This window comes from Nyctibius grandis, chromosome 14 (genome assembly GCF_013368605.1).
Source record: "Nyctibius grandis isolate bNycGra1 chromosome 14, bNycGra1.pri, whole genome shotgun sequence".
Taxonomy (NCBI): domain Eukaryota; kingdom Metazoa; phylum Chordata; class Aves; order Nyctibiiformes; family Nyctibiidae; genus Nyctibius; species Nyctibius grandis.
Window position 1 is genome coordinate 6,321,482 of NC_090671.1, and position 16,773 is coordinate 6,338,254.

At 48.4% G+C, this 16,773-nt stretch overlaps 2 protein-coding genes across 2 annotated transcripts; both read right to left on the bottom strand.

Moving 5' to 3' along the window:
- Positions 1-183: 183 nt before the first annotated feature.
- On the bottom strand, positions 184-9,633 carry ESS2 (ess-2 splicing factor homolog). Its single transcript, XM_068412669.1, has 10 exons — positions 9,450-9,633; positions 8,884-9,052; positions 7,827-7,922; positions 7,041-7,207; positions 5,015-5,132; positions 4,152-4,285; positions 3,903-4,005; positions 2,423-2,532; positions 1,431-1,546; positions 184-878 (listed from the first exon to the last, which is right to left on the bottom strand). The coding sequence occupies exons 1-10, from the start codon at positions 9,597-9,599 to the stop codon at positions 593-595; spliced, it is 1,449 nt and encodes a 482-aa protein (XP_068268770.1). The 5' UTR covers positions 9,600-9,633; the 3' UTR covers positions 184-592.
- Positions 9,634-10,722: 1,089 nt separating this feature from the next.
- On the bottom strand, positions 10,723-12,723 carry GSC2 (goosecoid homeobox 2). The gene is made up of 3 exons (XM_068412998.1): positions 12,417-12,723; positions 11,366-11,613; positions 10,723-10,827 (listed from the first exon to the last, which is right to left on the bottom strand). The coding sequence occupies exons 1-3, from the start codon at positions 12,721-12,723 to the stop codon at positions 10,723-10,725; spliced, it is 660 nt and encodes a 219-aa protein (XP_068269099.1).
- Between the last annotated feature and the right edge of the window lie 4,050 nt (positions 12,724-16,773).

A 16,773-nucleotide genomic window follows, 5' to 3' on the forward strand; every position in this document is an offset into this window, starting at 1 on the left:
CGTGCCAACTCTCTTGACAGGCCCACTCTACATTCAAGAGCATCTGTTTAAACTCCACTAAAATTAAAGAGAAGCTCTCTAAAATTCTGTCATGTCTCAGTGTGTACATGGTGGTATCCCCTCTTCTGCAAAGTACAAAACCAAAGAAGCTTTTTGACGAGCTGAAAAAAAGTCCAGTTCAACTTTTAGGAAGGCTTACCACATTTTATAAATAGACATATCTGTACAGAAAGGTAATTAAATCATGGCTATCTTAGAAACAGAAATATATCTTTAAAAAACTATCGCCGTTTTCCAAGAGTCCAGAATCTTCTCTGCTGTTGCAGGGAGCATCCTTTTGTTACAGCAGCCCTGTGCACCCTACCCACGCAGTTCAAAGGGAAGTTATACCACAGCAGGAGATACTCTGCTTCCACAAAACACAAGCTATTTTAGCTACATAGTCTAGAGTCTGGTCCCAGATCTTGTAACCACTGGCTTCCATTCTGGCAGCTGTATCCAGACACCTCTTGCTATCAACTGCTCACAACATCCAGTTTGCAGACAGCTGAGCACAGCCAGTTCACTATCACCTTGCTGGTGACCGGAATATTCAGAAGAAATCAGATGTCTTCCTTCTTTTAGGAAGCTGCAGTAAATTGTCTGTAATTGATGTAGTATCCTGAGACACCGGTGTCCGAGATGCTGTCCTAGATCGTGGGGTGCCTGTGGGTGTATGAGGCCCACTTGCTGGGGTCTTGTAACCAGGAGTTCCTGTGTGGGCTGGGGAAGGAGTATAGCTGGCTCGCAGGGCTTTATCAGTATATTTACTTGCAGTCCTGTTTACTAGTCTTTGCAGAGCTGGTGACAGTGCTGGGCTTAGTCCTTTCGGGGTGAGGCTGGAATACAATGAACAGCTTTGAAAGATTTTACAGTAAAAATCTGCCATTTATCAGGAAGAGTATCAATACTTCCACAGGAGAGCTTGGTGTCCACTCCCCCCACAGACCAGACCCACTGGCTGCCAAAGTCATTCTGCCTGCAGGTAAACACAGCCTGCCTCTCTAGAGAGAGAAGTGACAGAGAAACCTCCTACATCCCTCCCAAACCTGAGTGGCACTGCGTGCCTTTTCCTTGGGGGCTGTTCCATCCTTGCCATGACCCAGCCAAGCAAGCCTTACCATGTCTCCCCTTTGCAACAAGGCAAGACACTGATCCAGATGCATTGCTGGGTGGCTGTAGGGTAGAACAGTACTGCTGACAAGAGGGAGCATCAGGGACAGCCACCAGCCACCTTCCCTCAGGAACTAAGTTTTTTCATTTCTAAAAACTTTTAGTTTGACTGTACCTCTTCCTGCTTCCAGTACTCTTATCATTCTTCCCTTCCTACATATGTTGATTTAAATCTCATCAGAAAATACCCAATTCTGCTGTCAGAACAGAAGTCTCACCTGGCCAAGTTTTCTGTGACTTTGCGAAGTGCCTCCTGCTTCTTTGCTCGGTTCTTAGCTGCCACTTCATTGGCCATCTTGAGTCCCAACCTCTCACGGCGCCCGGGCTCCAGGATCTATAAATGCATCACACAGTTCACTCGCCAAGGCACTCATATGAGCGCTGCATAAATGAGTCAAAGCACCTTTGACTACAGGGATCTAAACTGAGGAGAAGTGGGGTCAGCCCACATCTCTCTGCTGCTATATAAAAGCCAGACAGGACACAGAGAGACCTTCAACCTGCCTTAGCAAGTAACAAAAATGGTAAAACCAGTTCAGTCAAGGAAGCAGCCATTACCTCTGGCATTTCCTCCTGGTGTCTCTCCTAGACAAACAATGTCACCTGTGTCTTGCCTAGCCTGGCCTGTAGCCAGACAGCTCCCAGGCAAACACAGACATTGCTAAACAGCAGGGGAACCAGTCAAGGGCTTTGGAGTCTCACAAAACAGAGGCACATACAGCAAATTACACCTTTCTTAAACTAAGTCTCAGACAGCTGACATTCAATGACACCAGCAGGAGGCAGGTGGCATGAGCAAAGACAGAGCGCCTTTTCTACTCTCAAGTGGTACACCTGCCTCAGCTGTAACAGCCAGAAGATCAAGACAGAGGGAAATCCTACCATTTCTACCCACTCATACATTAAAATCAGAGAAATCAGGCATCTTTTCAGCTTCCTCTGAAAGCCCCTCTGTCTGGGCCCATCATCAAATACTGAGACTCACTCTCCTGCCAACAGTGTGTGTCCCACCTCAGGTGTCTCCACCAAGTAGCTTTCACGTGCAGCCATGTCCACCTCCACCCTCCAGAGATAATTAGTCTCAAGGACTGGGAACACAGCTCAGAGATGTGTCACACATCCCACAATAATGTTACTTACTCACTTGCCTTTTCCTTCTTTAACCTTCCCCCCAAAAAAGAATGACATGCTGATTCCTGACATGAAATACCTTGAAGGCTGGTCCAGGTGTTCTGTCCACATATGGTGTTTCTGACCCTTCCAGACGCAAAGGGGTGCTTTCGATTTCACCCCATGTCATAAAAGGAGACTCATTCACACCTAAAACAAATTTTAAAAGTCATGCTCATGCAAGACATTTGACTATTTGTTCACCACAAAAAAATCCAGAGAAGCAAGTTATGAAATGCAGCAAATTCATCAATGCACAAAGGAGCCCCTCCACAGCAGAGGAAATCACAGCCAATGCTGAATAGTAACATGTGGTTCCATTAAAAGGGCATGACCTTCAACTCACTGCATTGCCTGTGGCTGTGTCACCCTCTAGGTTACAATACCCAAACACTGTCCTTTCCATGTGTTTATTTTCCCATTTGGTGAGCTTTTGCTTAGTGACACTTTTGTTTTTTCCTCTACAGTACTAGTCTTCCCCTCTGCTATTGCATGAAAACTCCTTCAACACAGGGAACTATTTAAAAGCAGGGAAATGGGCACAGGACTTAAGATACATGTAATAGCCAAACATACCCTCAATTTGTCTTGAGGCTAGCCTGTAGCAAACACTGACTGCACCTTGCCTCACAGCTACAACTATAGAACAGATTCTAAGAGCCCGATTAAGTCACTGGCTGGAAAATCCCGCTGTCCGGGGTCTGGAAAAGGCATTTACAGTGGAGAAAGGAGGTGTGCTCCAAATGCCACCTACAGGCTTTCCGGAGGAAAAGCCTCAGTGTGTTCACCTTTTAGCATACTAACAAGACAGGGAAACATAATGGCTGGTGAAGAAGGGCTAAAAATTCAGATACCACATTTCAATTGGAAGAATAACAATCAGTTTGTTTTAACTGAAAGTATCCTGCGGCTAATAAATCTGAACAAAAGGAATCTATGATACACAGGGGTGTTCAGACAAAGGAAGAACCTAGAAAGCAGCAGACCTGGAGGAAAGCAGTAGGTCAGACTATGAAGGAAGTGAGATATGCCACAGCTCTATGAGCCAGGCTGAACCACCACTGAGCAAACTACTGGACACACTGACACGAATGCTCCTTGTTTTGAAAAACGAGCAATTGAACTCATTGGCCGGTTAATGTTTGTGAAATGTTTGAACTCTTGTCTTTAACCTCTAGAGAAGCATCACCCAGGAATAAAACAAGCAGTCACAGCACCCCAGTTGCCTAGGAAGGCTCATCACCCTCTAGATGATTCCTAAGCAATGGCACCACAGCTTGCTCAGAGCCTCTTGGGTACAGCATGACTTCTCTTCCCAGTGTATTGGACTGGGATTTAAGCACCACATCGATTTGGCATACGTGGTACACAGGAAAGTCACCAGCTCATGAGACATACATGGATAGAAGGCTTACCTCCTTGTCTAAACCAACAACGATACCCGTGTTGAACGCACAGAACATCAAAATAAGTGCAGCAGCAGTCCTCTTACATCAGAAAAACCAAGAAAACCCTCTTACCAGGGGCAGGAGAGGGGGTAGACACAAATCCATATCCATTCACTTTTGGAGACTCTTGGGGTATCAGCTCTTTCCCATCTGGTCCCACTTTGCCCTGTTTGTACTGGAATAAAAAAAGACAATGCCATTCATGTGGAGAAAGGTGCGAGTCAGCTGTATCTAGCACACACACAGTTCTCCTGGTTGATGAACAACACCAGAGGACAGAGTCCAACAAGGTTTTAGTCAGAAGAAGTAAAACTATCCAACCTGGGCATTGAGGGCTGCAGCTTGTTGGAGCTGTGATTTGCTCACAGCTTGGCTAAAAGGGTCCTTCACAAAACGGGTGTTTCGATGGACAACCTCCCTGGGCTTCTTAAATACATCATTCTCATCAGGTACACCTTGAAAAGCAAAAAGTTTTTTGAGGAAGGGCTCAGGTAACACTAAGCAGTGTGCTCTAAAGCTCCCAGCCAACATAACACTTGCCACACATTCCTGCACAACCCGGAATCCATCAGCAATTGCTGTGTGTATCTCTAGCCATTTAAAACAATATTTGCACTAGATATAAGCTTTGTAGCGTCTGAAATGTATAAATTAAGATCAGATTTTAATTTTTTTTTTTAGAAAACAGTCAACAAGACTTTCTCTACTTGACTGGTTTGCAGAAATTATCAATTGTACATTTATAGCCAAAAAGAAAACTGTGTTTACAAAATGATGTAGTTTTCTATAGCAACCAAGGGACCAAAAAGCCCAAGGAGCACTCTTTGAGCAGAAGCAAAGACTGAAAAAAGATGACAAGAAAGTGCTCATAAATAAGATAGACCAAATTGGAAAGAGCTTTGGCTCCTGAAAACAAGTGTTTCCGTAATACAGATGACATGCTTCTCAATGACAAATAGAACATGATCAAACTTTGCAATCAGAAGCAAAGGAGCAAGGTCCAAAAAAAAGAAAAGAAAAAAAATTAAAACTTCTTAGCAACTTTATATATCTGAGGTTCACAGAAAAAAAAGTTCAGTATTACCAGTAAGAGCTACTCAGTCATCTACAGAAGTGCCATAAGCACTGTTTGGAGTGAACCCACCTAGAACCAATGCCTCTCCTGAGAAACCTGTACGCCTCACCTGTCGGATAATACATGAGGGTGTTCCGAGCCGTGTACTCCCAGGTGTCCAGTCCAGCTTTCACATTTTCCAGAGCTTGCTGCTCTGCTGAAGGAAGTGCCAGGTTCTCACTTCGCCGCTGAAAGGGTGATGGAAAAAAAAATTTTAAATAAAAAAAAAGTCAGGCCTGAAACAGACTCCTGCAATCTTTTAAGCAGGCATACACAACCTGGAGAGCTCAATCGCGAGCTCAGCTACATGCCCTAGCACTTTGCATCTGGCATGGCACAAGCACTATCTCTCTGGCAAGCACCATTTGAGAAACCATCCTGTTCCCAGGTGAGCTTACAAACAACAACTCCACACAAAGTTCTGGTATAAAATCAAGTGAGAACTAAAGAATTAACTTCTCAGAAAGGTTATGTTTATGACTTTATTATATCTTGTCACAACACTTGTGACGGTTCAAAGTTTTTCTGTTTTTTTCTCTATCTACTAATCAAAACTCAAATGAAGCATTCATTGCTAAATAAAGGAAGAGCAACATACAACACACATCTAATGTAAAAGCAGTCTACAAGGCTTTGGCACATAACCTTGGAAGAATACTTGTACCATCCTAGTCTTGTGCAAACTGTATTAGCTGAGGCAAGCAGTAACAAAAGAACAGACACTTCTTCAATACATTTCCATAGGCAGTACAAGTATGGAAACATTTGACATATTCACACGATTACTTCTGTGCTGTTACCAGCATACCAGTATTACTGATACCGAAAAGGCACTAATAGAATGCAGTCAGCCACTGATAAGTTACTCCATTTTAAAATTCTCACACTAATTAAACTAGGCAATTACTGCCAGAAGCTATATATTAAAGACATCAACTGATGTTGTCTTTAATAGGTATCGCCCATATACACTTAAATAGCAGTACTCTCACTGAATACGTTAAATGAGGCATAGCAAAGTCATCTGCTACACAAACAGGCATGCTGTGCAAGGAAATGCAAGGTCTGAACGGAGTGCTGGCTGACAGGAAGACACACAACATCAGCACAAGACCGGCTCCTGCAACTTCACCTTGACCTGACACAACCCCTGTGCTTTGGCACTGTTCTCCTGCTGCCTGCCTTTTAATTCTGGATGAAAGCATTCGAGCAAAGAAGATGCATAAGGAGCCACAGAGGGCATTTTTATTGTAACAGACCCCGAGGGTTTACATTAGCTGGGATAAAAACATAACACTCACAACACCACCACTCATGTGTCAGTGCCAAACTTCATTAAAAGGCACTGCAGCTCACATCCAGCACTGACATCTGGCAACAGTGCCAGCTGCTCACTGCTGGTGGAGAAAGATTGACATGGGAGCCCAGGAACAGCTCCTGAACATCCCATGAAGCTAGCTGAGGAAAACAGCACAGCCAGCCAGTACTGTGTACAGTACTTTACTTCGGCAGCTGAACGGATTATTACCGACAACAGAAACAGAAAACTGAAATGAGAAAGACAATCTAACTGTGAATAATAAAGGGCTGACAGATAAACAACAAGAACTGTTCTCAGCTGCTCTCCTTGGTATTGCTGCTTAAGGAAGCAACTGCCAAGAACAGCAACACTTGCACTTAGTGCAATGCTTCACAGTCTCAAAGCTTTCGGAAGAGACAGATCCTCAGCAACTATGTCAACACTCTTCTTGCCTTACAGATGGGTTAAAAAACAGGACTGCAAAAGGAAGCAATGAGCTGTCACAGGACACAGGAAACTCAGGCTTAGCTCAGATTTAGAAGTGATCACCCCATGCACCTCCTATTCAAAATCAAGACCTTTCTACTCTTATTCAATAATATGAGTAATTCATCCGTCTAATGCAATAGCCCCATGCTCAGAGCCAATGAGTTCTCATCAGCATTTATAGCAGGATTCAAAAACAGAAGGTAAGATAATATTCTATTTAATCAAACAAGAAAGTAATATAGTAAAACAGTATTTCCCTGTTGTGTCACTTTGGAACATCAGAGGTACAGCTGAGCCATTTCTCTACCTGGGCATACTCCTCTTCCGCACAGTACAGCCAGGCATGCTTGACTTTCTCCTTCTCTTTGGCCACTTCCATGATCTGCTCGAATGAAGCATTATCTTCGCTCGTATATTTTGCTAAGAAGCTGTCCAGACTGGGAAGTGCAGCTTTATCATCTTTTTCTGCTTCTCCTAATAAGAGGAGGGAAGAAGACTGAGAAAGGTCAACCCATCCCCTTTCTATGAGAGCGCTATACATAACTCTTAATCCCTTCTGCCAGTGAGCCTTCTATGGACCCATTAATAATTAACATGAAGCTTGGTGGAAAAAAAAACACATATATACATGCAGAGTGGTACAATAATAAATTCTTTTTTGGAAGACATATAACCAACTTTCACATAAAACCTTTTATGGCATTTATATCTATTTATGTTAAAGGGAAAATGCACAAGTGGCCAGCTACTAGCAGACATATTTAATATACTATATGAATAGCTCTGCCCTTACAATCTTTGCTTACTTACAGAATTAATTGCAGGTGACACAGGAAAAATTTACTGCCTTCAAAGAGATCAGCTGAGTTCAGAATTTACGCAGCCATAAAGAGACCCATAACTGAGAATTCACACACAAGATGTAAAACATTACACCAAGTTCAACTTCAGAGTGATCATCTTCACCTACTAGAAGGTTAAAGAAAACTGCTTAAAAATCTGCTAAACACCCAAAACCCTTACAGGAGACAGAGCTCACAAAAGTATTTGCCTGCTGCTGAAGAATTCAGCTAGAGAAACATCATTCTCCTACCTTCCTCTGCAGCTTTGATGCCAGCTTTGGATTTATTTCCCAGTGGAAGACCACCTGGATGCACTTCTGGTGTTTCAAACGTGGCTGGAGTAACATCTGTGATAGAAAAAGAAATGCTCACATGGTTACTAGAGCACAGAATAGGATACCAGCTGTGATATCTTCTACCCCAGTAAGGGTCACGTGCCAAACAAGTCACAGGAGACACATCAAGAGAACAATAATTTAATTTATAAGTTATGAAAAGACTCCAAAATACTCTATTCAATTCTGTCTCAATCACTGAACAAGATTTTGCTCTCATGTAAGATGTATTTTTCTCCTGGTGGAAAAATTCACAGGAGATCCACAGCCCAGTATATTTGCCACCTTATCTAGAGCTTTTGCCAACAGAAGCAAGCAGCAACATAACAATCCAAACCTAGGCCAGGGCCAGCACTTGCAGAAGGGGAGGAAGGGAAACTACCTGGTGACACATGCCCTTTGCCGTGAGAAAGCTAGTTACCAAAACCCCACCGTGAGAGCTCAGCCAGGGACCGGGCTTTACTATAAGAAACACCTGAACTTGAAGTGAAAGCAAAACCACAACAGGGCACTGGATGCCTGCTGTGTGAATTCTGATAGTCACGAGCTACCAACACCTTCTCTCCCCAACATATGAAAATTTTACACATCTGTAGATGCAACAAGAATGCTTAAAACTATAATAAGGATTCAAAACATAAACATAGCTTAGAGTGTCTGATAGTATAATATTGCACATTAGAGCACGTAACATTCTCTAGGGAGCACGAATTTCGCAAAAGATGCCTATGAGGACTGGTTATTCAATAGCTGTTTTTTCCAAAACCATTCCCTTAAGAAGGAATTATTAGACACCATTAATGAGAAATTCAGCACCAGCCATCACATACTGGCTACTGCCCAATCCAGTATACTAATTCCCATGCAACGTCAATCTTGATTCTTTAAGATAAGCCCTACCTGCACAAAGTTAGATAAACAGAGCAGTAATATTAGATATAAGACCCTTATGCCCCAGTGAGCCAGTTCTTACAGGGCACAGGTGTGTCCCTCGATGATTTACCCAAGGAGGAACCAAACTTGATAGCGATTTGCCTCATTTTCTCCAAGTCACCGTTTTCTTCAGCCTCCAGATATTCCTTCTGCGCTCGCAACTTCTCCACATCAGGAAAGAAGTCTCGCTGAATAATCTTCTCTAAACTCTACAAACGGAGAGACAACTGCAAGGCCGTGCTGGGACACCCCAGAGTGCCAGCTCAGCTCGGGGCCAGCACACGGGAAGGGCAGGCAGCTCACAGGCGCTCCAAGCCAAGGCTGGGCCGGTGGCAGCACGCTGATCGCTGTCGCCGCAGGAGCCCACGGGGAGGCCCCAGAGCTGCCTCGTCCCCAGGCCCGACCCGCAGCCGGGGTCATAGTGGGCAACGGTCACGGGCAGACCCGAGCCGGGCAGACCCGAGCCGCGCCCCGCCGCGCTGGAAGCCGCTCGGCCCAGGTGCCAGAAGTGCGGGGCCTCCCGGGCCCCGGCGCGGCCTGCCGGGCTCTGCCCCTCCTTCTGCCCCAAGCCCCAGCCCAGGCCCAGGCCCAGGCCCGCCGGCCTACCTCGATGTAGGCCTCCTCATCCAGGATCTTCTTCATGCGCTTCGGGGCCGGCGGGGTCGCCTCCTTCCCCGTCGCCACGACGGTGCCGGCGGCAGCAGCGGGCACCAAGGCGCCGGAGGAGGCCGCTGGAGCCGCCGCCGCCGCCTCCATAGCGCCGGGGGCCCGGCGAGCGCCCTGACTCTCTTCAGCTGCCATCGAGACGCGACGCGACACTCTGTGACGTCACGCCGCCGCGCCACGGGCAGCCGGAACGTCCCGCACGCGCCGCCCCGCCCACGGGGGAGACGCACGGAGTGGTGCGCGCGGCGGCCGGCGCGCCCCCTGCTGGCCGGGAGGACCCGCCCCGTCCCGCTCCGTGACAACGCCGCGACCTCGGCCCGGGTCGGCGGCGGCTGTGACCGGGCTGCGGGGGGGCTGCGGGCGGGAGAGCGGGACGGGGCCGGGGCGAGGCCTGTGGTGGGTCTCTCCCCCCCCGCACCGCCCCCGGCCGCGCTCAGGGCTCCCCGGGAGCGGGGACCGGGTGCTCGCGGGCTGCCGACGGGCCCCCCGGGGCCGCGGGGCAGGCGGAGGCCCTGCGGGAGCAGGCTCTGCCGGCCCGCATGGCCAGGGCCCCGCCGCCCGCTCCCCGCAGCCTGCACAGGGTGACGGGGCGGTTTTATTTTTCTCGCTGCTTTACAGGACGCGGTTTGTCCTCGGCCCCGCCGGGGACACAGTGACAGGGTGGCGGCTCGCTGTGCCAGCCCCTCTCAGCACAGCGCAGGGATCACCTCTGCCCCGGGCCGCAGGGACAGGCCCGTGCTGCCTTGGTGAGGAACACATCGCCTGTTCAGCGAGCTCAGCCCCAAAAGCAACTCTAGATGCCGTCGAGGTGCTGAAAATAGGAAACATTCATTTGCAGGGTGCAAATCTACAGGAGTAAAACAAGCACAAATATACCTGCACAGAGCAAAGACGAGCAGGGGAGCCTCCCCTTCTCTTAAAGCACACACATTTAACACGGGTACAGCTCTGTCCCCTGAATGGGATTTTGACAGTGGTTTCTGCTTAAGCATCTGAAAATCGTGCCTGGTGGGTTATTTGCCACGTGAACTAGGTTTAGAAGAGAAACTGGGATGTGAAAGTACCATGTCTGCTTTCACCTGTACTCCTCTGGGAATCACAGAGATTCCCTTTTGCTTCATTAGTCCCACTCAGATTACCCCCCTACAGAACCTGTCAGCTACGGGAAATGGATGTCCTTGGCGTTCAGCTGCTGAGGTGCAGCCTCCGACCACTAACAGCTCTCCTCGGAGGGCTTCTTGGTGCTCTGAAGGATCAGTGCTGAAGCAGATGCCCTCTTCTGATGCCGCCACTTGGCCCGCCGATTTTTAAACCAAACCTAGAAAGTGCAAAATGAGAAAAGAAGAACTTTTGCATTTCACGTGTTACTTGGAGGGGGGCAGGCTGTTCCACTCCTGGGCTGTACAGCATAAGCTGTAGGATACTGCAATATATTTCCTGATATAAAAGTTTAATACAAAATTGAATCAGTCCCTCCCCTGCAATCCTGCTTAGATACATGTAAGGGGCACAAGGAAGCTGCAAGCCCCTCGTCGCAAATTCAGAAGTCACACAGATCACATAAATAAGGATTATACACTTGGGTGCAGGAGATGGGCAGAACTGGGCGTATCTGTGTGTTTATATAGGTGAATCTAGGAGAGACGGACCAGATACTAGAACAAATCAGCCAAGCAGAGCTCTTTTACACTCTTCCATTGTTTGCCAAACCTAAACTGTGTTTTGTTAAATACCCATGAACGGTTTTTAAAATGAGACCCTGGGTCTGCAGCTCCCAAAAAAGGCAGCACAATGCCCCGGTCTGTGTTCTCGGGGGGCTGCAGCTAACAGTACCTCAGCGAGCGGCAGGATCTCACCTCTACCCTCTCCTCCTTCAAGTGAATGCGATTTGCCAGGTGCTCACGGGTGATGACGTCCGGGTACTGGTTCTGGTGGAAAAGCGTCTCCAGGGCCTGCAGCTGGTCCTCAGTGAATATGGTGCGATGCCGGCGCGTCCGGCGCTGGATCTGGTGGAAAGTCTGCAGCTCACTTGGGTTCCCCTGGGGACTCTTACAGACCCTGACCGCCGAGTGGAAGAGCCGCATGGGCCAGGGGAACCGGGCGTCTGCAAGGGGAGAGGAACAGCAGCAGCGTTAGGTGTGGGGGACTGAAACACCTGTCTTGCTCAAGGCAGGTCAGGCACACGTTCCATCCACGCATGTTGCTTGGAAGGAGGCAGCTGGCCAGCTGGCATGGGTGACGAGCTTGCGTGATCGCCACGCAAGCGAGAGAGGGCTTAGGGCACCACTTCAGGAGAAGTGTGCAGGTGGGGAGCACTGGTTGGGTTGTCCTTTACTTACCAATCGCAGTTTGGCCAGCTCCAGAAAATGAATGGGAACTCACAGCCCAGCAAGGAGCTGTGTTTCAGTCCTCACACAGGGGATTTCTGAACTTTCAGGATGCTCTTGAACTGCATTTTTAAGGGTTTGCTACTTTTTCGTTGGTGTTTTTTTTTTTTGCTAGATGCAGTCATTTTGCTAGATGTAGCCAAAACCTCTCTTCTTTAAAGGACAAGTGAAGTTCCCCAGGGCTGGTGTTGTCAGGAAGTGCAGGCACAGCTCTGCACATGGGCAGCATGACCATGGGGCCCCACACTCCACAGAGAACTTCCACCCCTAGAAGCATCATCCTCTCAAGTGTTTTATAACAAAACAGTAACATACAGTGATAAACAGCCCCTGCTGCTTTTAAAAGCCTGGTAGCATTGCAGGTAAAAGTGCCTGCTGTTAGGAGCTACGCTGGGAATGGATCCTGCTGCTAAGGTCTGAGAAGACCCCTGTGGTGGCAGCCCAGACACTATATTGTCACTCAATGCCCAGGTTTTCCGCTCCACGAGCCCTACATCGTGAATCAAACCCGAACACTCACCCAGCCAGCTCGGCGACTCCTGCAGGGAACGGGTGCTTGTGTGAGAACAGCAGCAACAGTTACAACCTGGTCCTTCCAGCTCTTCCAGCTCTTCCTCCTCCTCCTCCTGCAGGGAGCTGGCCGGGATGGCCTCCAGCCCACACAGCCCCTTGGGTGTGCAGTCCAAGATGCCCCGCAGGCACAGTGGGACCAGGACCTGGGGGCTCTTCTCTGCCGGGCTGGAGAGGATGTCCTCGATGCTGAACGAACGTGGCTTCTTGAGGCCTCTTCTGCTGGCATCAGCGTCTGATGCTGGCTCCGAAGACATCCTGTGCCAGCCGCAGCGTCCGTGGGAACGGGCAGCTCAGGCTGAGTGGGGTTTGCTCTCTGTGCACTAACTCTGGAGCGGGGTCTCGCAAGGAAGAAGGCAGCTTACGTAGCTTTTAAAATGGACCATCGAAGCTGTCCAGAATCGCTGCTTTGTCTTGGTGTTTCAAATCACTGTCATTCTCGCAGCCGAGTTTTTATTTCATACACATACGCACTTTTTCTCCTTCTAACCTAGCTGCTTTATGATTGAAGCCACCCTAAATATATATATATAGAGAGAGATATAATCCCTTTGGAAAGAAAACCGTAAACCCTCCTGTGAATAAACTAAATTCTAACTAATCTTGGCAGCTTTGTGAAGGGTTAGTGTGGATCTAAGATTTAGCTAATCCCACAAAAATGACTGGAGAAGGAAATCTGATTTCTCCATCTCGGGTGTAGATTTGAGGTGGTTATGATCTCCATTGTGCTGCTGCCTCCGATCCAAGGAAGGGGGAGGATAGCTGTTCCCAGCCCGGAAATGGACCAGAGGATTAACTCCTTAAAAGCAGCAAATTATCCCTTTCTCTGGCCAAATGAAAGCTTTCCCATCAAAAGAGAGCTGTCATATCATACAATATGAGGGAGGAGAGAGTTCAGCTTAATAAAAAATCATTTTTAATGATAGCACAGCCTTTGGCTGTGCCAGAACTCTCTGTGAAAGTTGATTTATTTTCTGCTGAAAGCAGAGAAATTGTATTTTCCCTCTTTCCCCTTTCCCCCACCTCTGCTGCCCTAATCACAGGGATAATACAGATGCTTTGCATGTATCCAACACACTCTTTGCAAGGATTCAAAGCCCTTAATAAATTAGATTACTGGCAGCTCATGGCAGCTCTGTGGTGTAGCTTAGTGGCATGTAGCCACCTCCTGTATGGCTGAGCTGTCCCCCTGCTAGGCGTCAGGAAGGGGAGGGGAGCTGCCTGCTGCCTCCGTGTGCAGGCAGAGGGGTCCTGCGGCAACTGGGGCAGAAGGATGGGCTGGGTGCCACAGCTAATGGGCGGTTCAGGGAGCCCAGAGCAGCCAGGATGGCTGCCTGGGGCAGTCAGGCTTCCCCAGAGCTTTGCCAGTCTCCAGTTCCCAGGTGCTTCTGTCCAGCAAGAGGAGCTGGGGTGAGGCTACGTCCGAGAGCAGTGACTCAGGACGGGAGGGGACGCCTGGCACCGACCCTCCCGAGAGCAAACAGCAAGGCCTGCCCAATGCGATCCACAGGAGGAGGGAGGAGGCCTTCCATCTTGGGTTTATAACTGAAATGAGTAGCTGAGGTTAAAATAGAGAACCTGAGGTTGAGCTCAGGTTACTTAGGAAAGTTTAAACCCAAGCTCTTTTGCCCTCCGTGCGGCTTAAGCCGAGGTGGGCAGTGAGGCTTTGGGAGCTCACCTGGGGAATGCTCTCCCTCTTGGTGTTTCTTTGCAGGGGAGAGAAGATACCAGTCCCACCACTCACGGTACACGGAGGAGACACACAGGTGAGTGCTGTGAAACCATGATGCACCAAAGGTCCTCAGGGCACCTCATGACTTCATGCTGAACAGCCCAGCAACCGCTCCAGCATCACACAGAAACGAGAGCCAGTCTCCAGGAGAGCCCCCCCCCAGTCCCCTCTCTTTTCTCCTTGGCTCTGCTTTTTGCCTGCCCTTCCTCACCCTGCTGGTCTCCCAAAGCTGGGAAGAGATGTCCCGTAGCCTCGCTACCTCTGACCCTCAAACCTCTGTAAAGTCTCACTTAAAACCAAACCACTATTTTTTCTTCCATCCCTTTATTTGCCTCTCCTTCAGCTATTCTGATGGCATAACATAAATTATAACCATGTTCTATGAACCTTTACGTATTTGCTGTAGGTTCAAGAGGAAGATGCCTTTGTAGCCGCCTGGTCTGGACATGTTCACTGCTGCCCTGCCAAGACATCAGCACTCCAGAGGCACTGGGGAGGCACTAGCGCTGGGGATCATCGCAAACTGCTCCCAGCTTTTATGCGTGTACCCAAATGCTGACACAGGAGATGGATGTGGGGCCGGGTTCTGCTCCCCACACCGTGCCAGTCCAGAGGGACCGTAGGGCAGGCGAGCTGGGATGTGCCATGGGCAGGAGCAGGAACTGACCCTTTCTGTTCTCAGCTGTAATAATCATAGGCCCACAGCAGATTAATTCTCCTTCCCCATCCTTAACAAAGGACGCCTTTCCCTGGCCTCCCCTGCCCGTCCCTGCCTTCCCACCGCACATGCACTTAGCCTATTAGGATCTCCGCTGATTGCTTTCTTTCATTCCTCCCATACCTTTCACTTCAGAAAATGGACTGGTAATACTTCTTTTATCAAAGAATTATGGGATTTAGGACCCAGATCTTACAAAGAGACTTTTGATAGCTGCTGGTAATCAAATCCCAATCGGCAGACACTTCTCTGCGCCCTGTTACCGGAGAGGAATAAAGGAAAGGGATTATTGATGTTCTGTTTACTGAGCCTCCCGGAGATAGCATCACTGGGCTATTTCATATTAGAAAAGGAAAGGAAAATAAAACAAGAAAGGAAAAAAATGCAGACAAGGGAGGACAATATAGATATAGATAAAAAGGAAAGAAACAGGCTCTTATCATTTTCTTATTGGTTAAGGAGATTCCAAAGCCATTATAGAGGATTAGTAAAAAGGTTAATCTGCTTTAGCCGTCCGCTTGTCAAAAGTGAATTTATAGGGTTTGAAAATCCTTCCTATGGTGAAACCAGAAAAAAATCCCTTTCTTCCTCCCCTGCCCCTCCCTTCTGCAGCACGACGGGATGGGAATGAGAGCTCCAGAGACCCTAAAACATGGGAGCACCCTCCCTCACCTTGCCCCTGCCTGGGCGCTGGCACCCATGGGAGCTCTGGTTTGGCAGCGCTTCCCCCCACTCCCTCACCTGTGTGGGGTGGCTGCAGGGCTCAGGGAGCAGAGGAGCAGGTCCGAGGGACGTGACTGTCTCCCTGCTCCGCTCTGCTCTTTCACTGGTCGCTATCAGCAGCAGTCAGGGCAAACCTAGACCTGTGGCTGGATTTGGGCATCCAGGTTGATTTCTAAAGCGGAACAGAGATGGACAGTGGTGGCAAATGTTGCCAAGAACTACAGGCTGGGGCCTCTCTGTCCCCAAGCACAGCACTTACCCAGGGAGCCACATCTCAGCATCCTCCTGGTCACCCAGCCCAGATGCTGGCCCATCACAGCCGTGCTTTCCTGGGCTGCCTGTGCCACTGATTTGCCCAAGTGGCCAATGCCCATTGCTCGCCCCAGTGCCGCTGTGAGAAACAACCCAGGGGAAAAACAATCCTTCAAGGTCAAAACCAGCCAGGACCACTTTCTTGATAGCTGCTGGGTGAAATTCAGTGGCATGAGTTAGTCAGGAGTTATAACTGTGTTTAATAAAGACACAGAAATCAGAATCATAGAATGGTTTGGATTGGAAGGGACCTTTAAAGGTCATCTAGTGTGAGCCCCAAATCATGCCTGTTAAAATAGTTCAACCCTGTGCCAAGTGACAAAAAAAACCTCAGAGCAAATCACTTAGATTTAATGATAATTAACATCAAGTGTTATAATAAATCCATTTCTCTATACAAAGGCTATTTCATGCTGCAGGAAGAAGCAGAGTCCCTGCGATGGCTATTAGTGTGTTAATAGGGATGGTGGTTAATTGGGGTGATGGTTGATTGGGGTGCTGGCTGACAGGGATGCTGGTTAATAGGGATGCTGGCTGACAGGGATGATGCCCATGGCATAGCAGAAAGACTGCGGGGGACCAAACCTCCTCCGATGCTACGAGGCATGGTGGAGAGAGCTGACTATTTCACCCTGAACCACTTCATTTGGTATTTCAAAGATCTCCCAGCCACCATCTCCCGCTCTCCATCTTCCTCTGTGCTCGACAGCAAGCATCACCTCCCTGGTTTCAAGACCTTCTGGGGGCTTTCGCTCTCCACCAACTATGGAAACAGCTTCAGATGAAGCTTTTTAATGGCTGATTTGGAGCCTGCGGTGGATC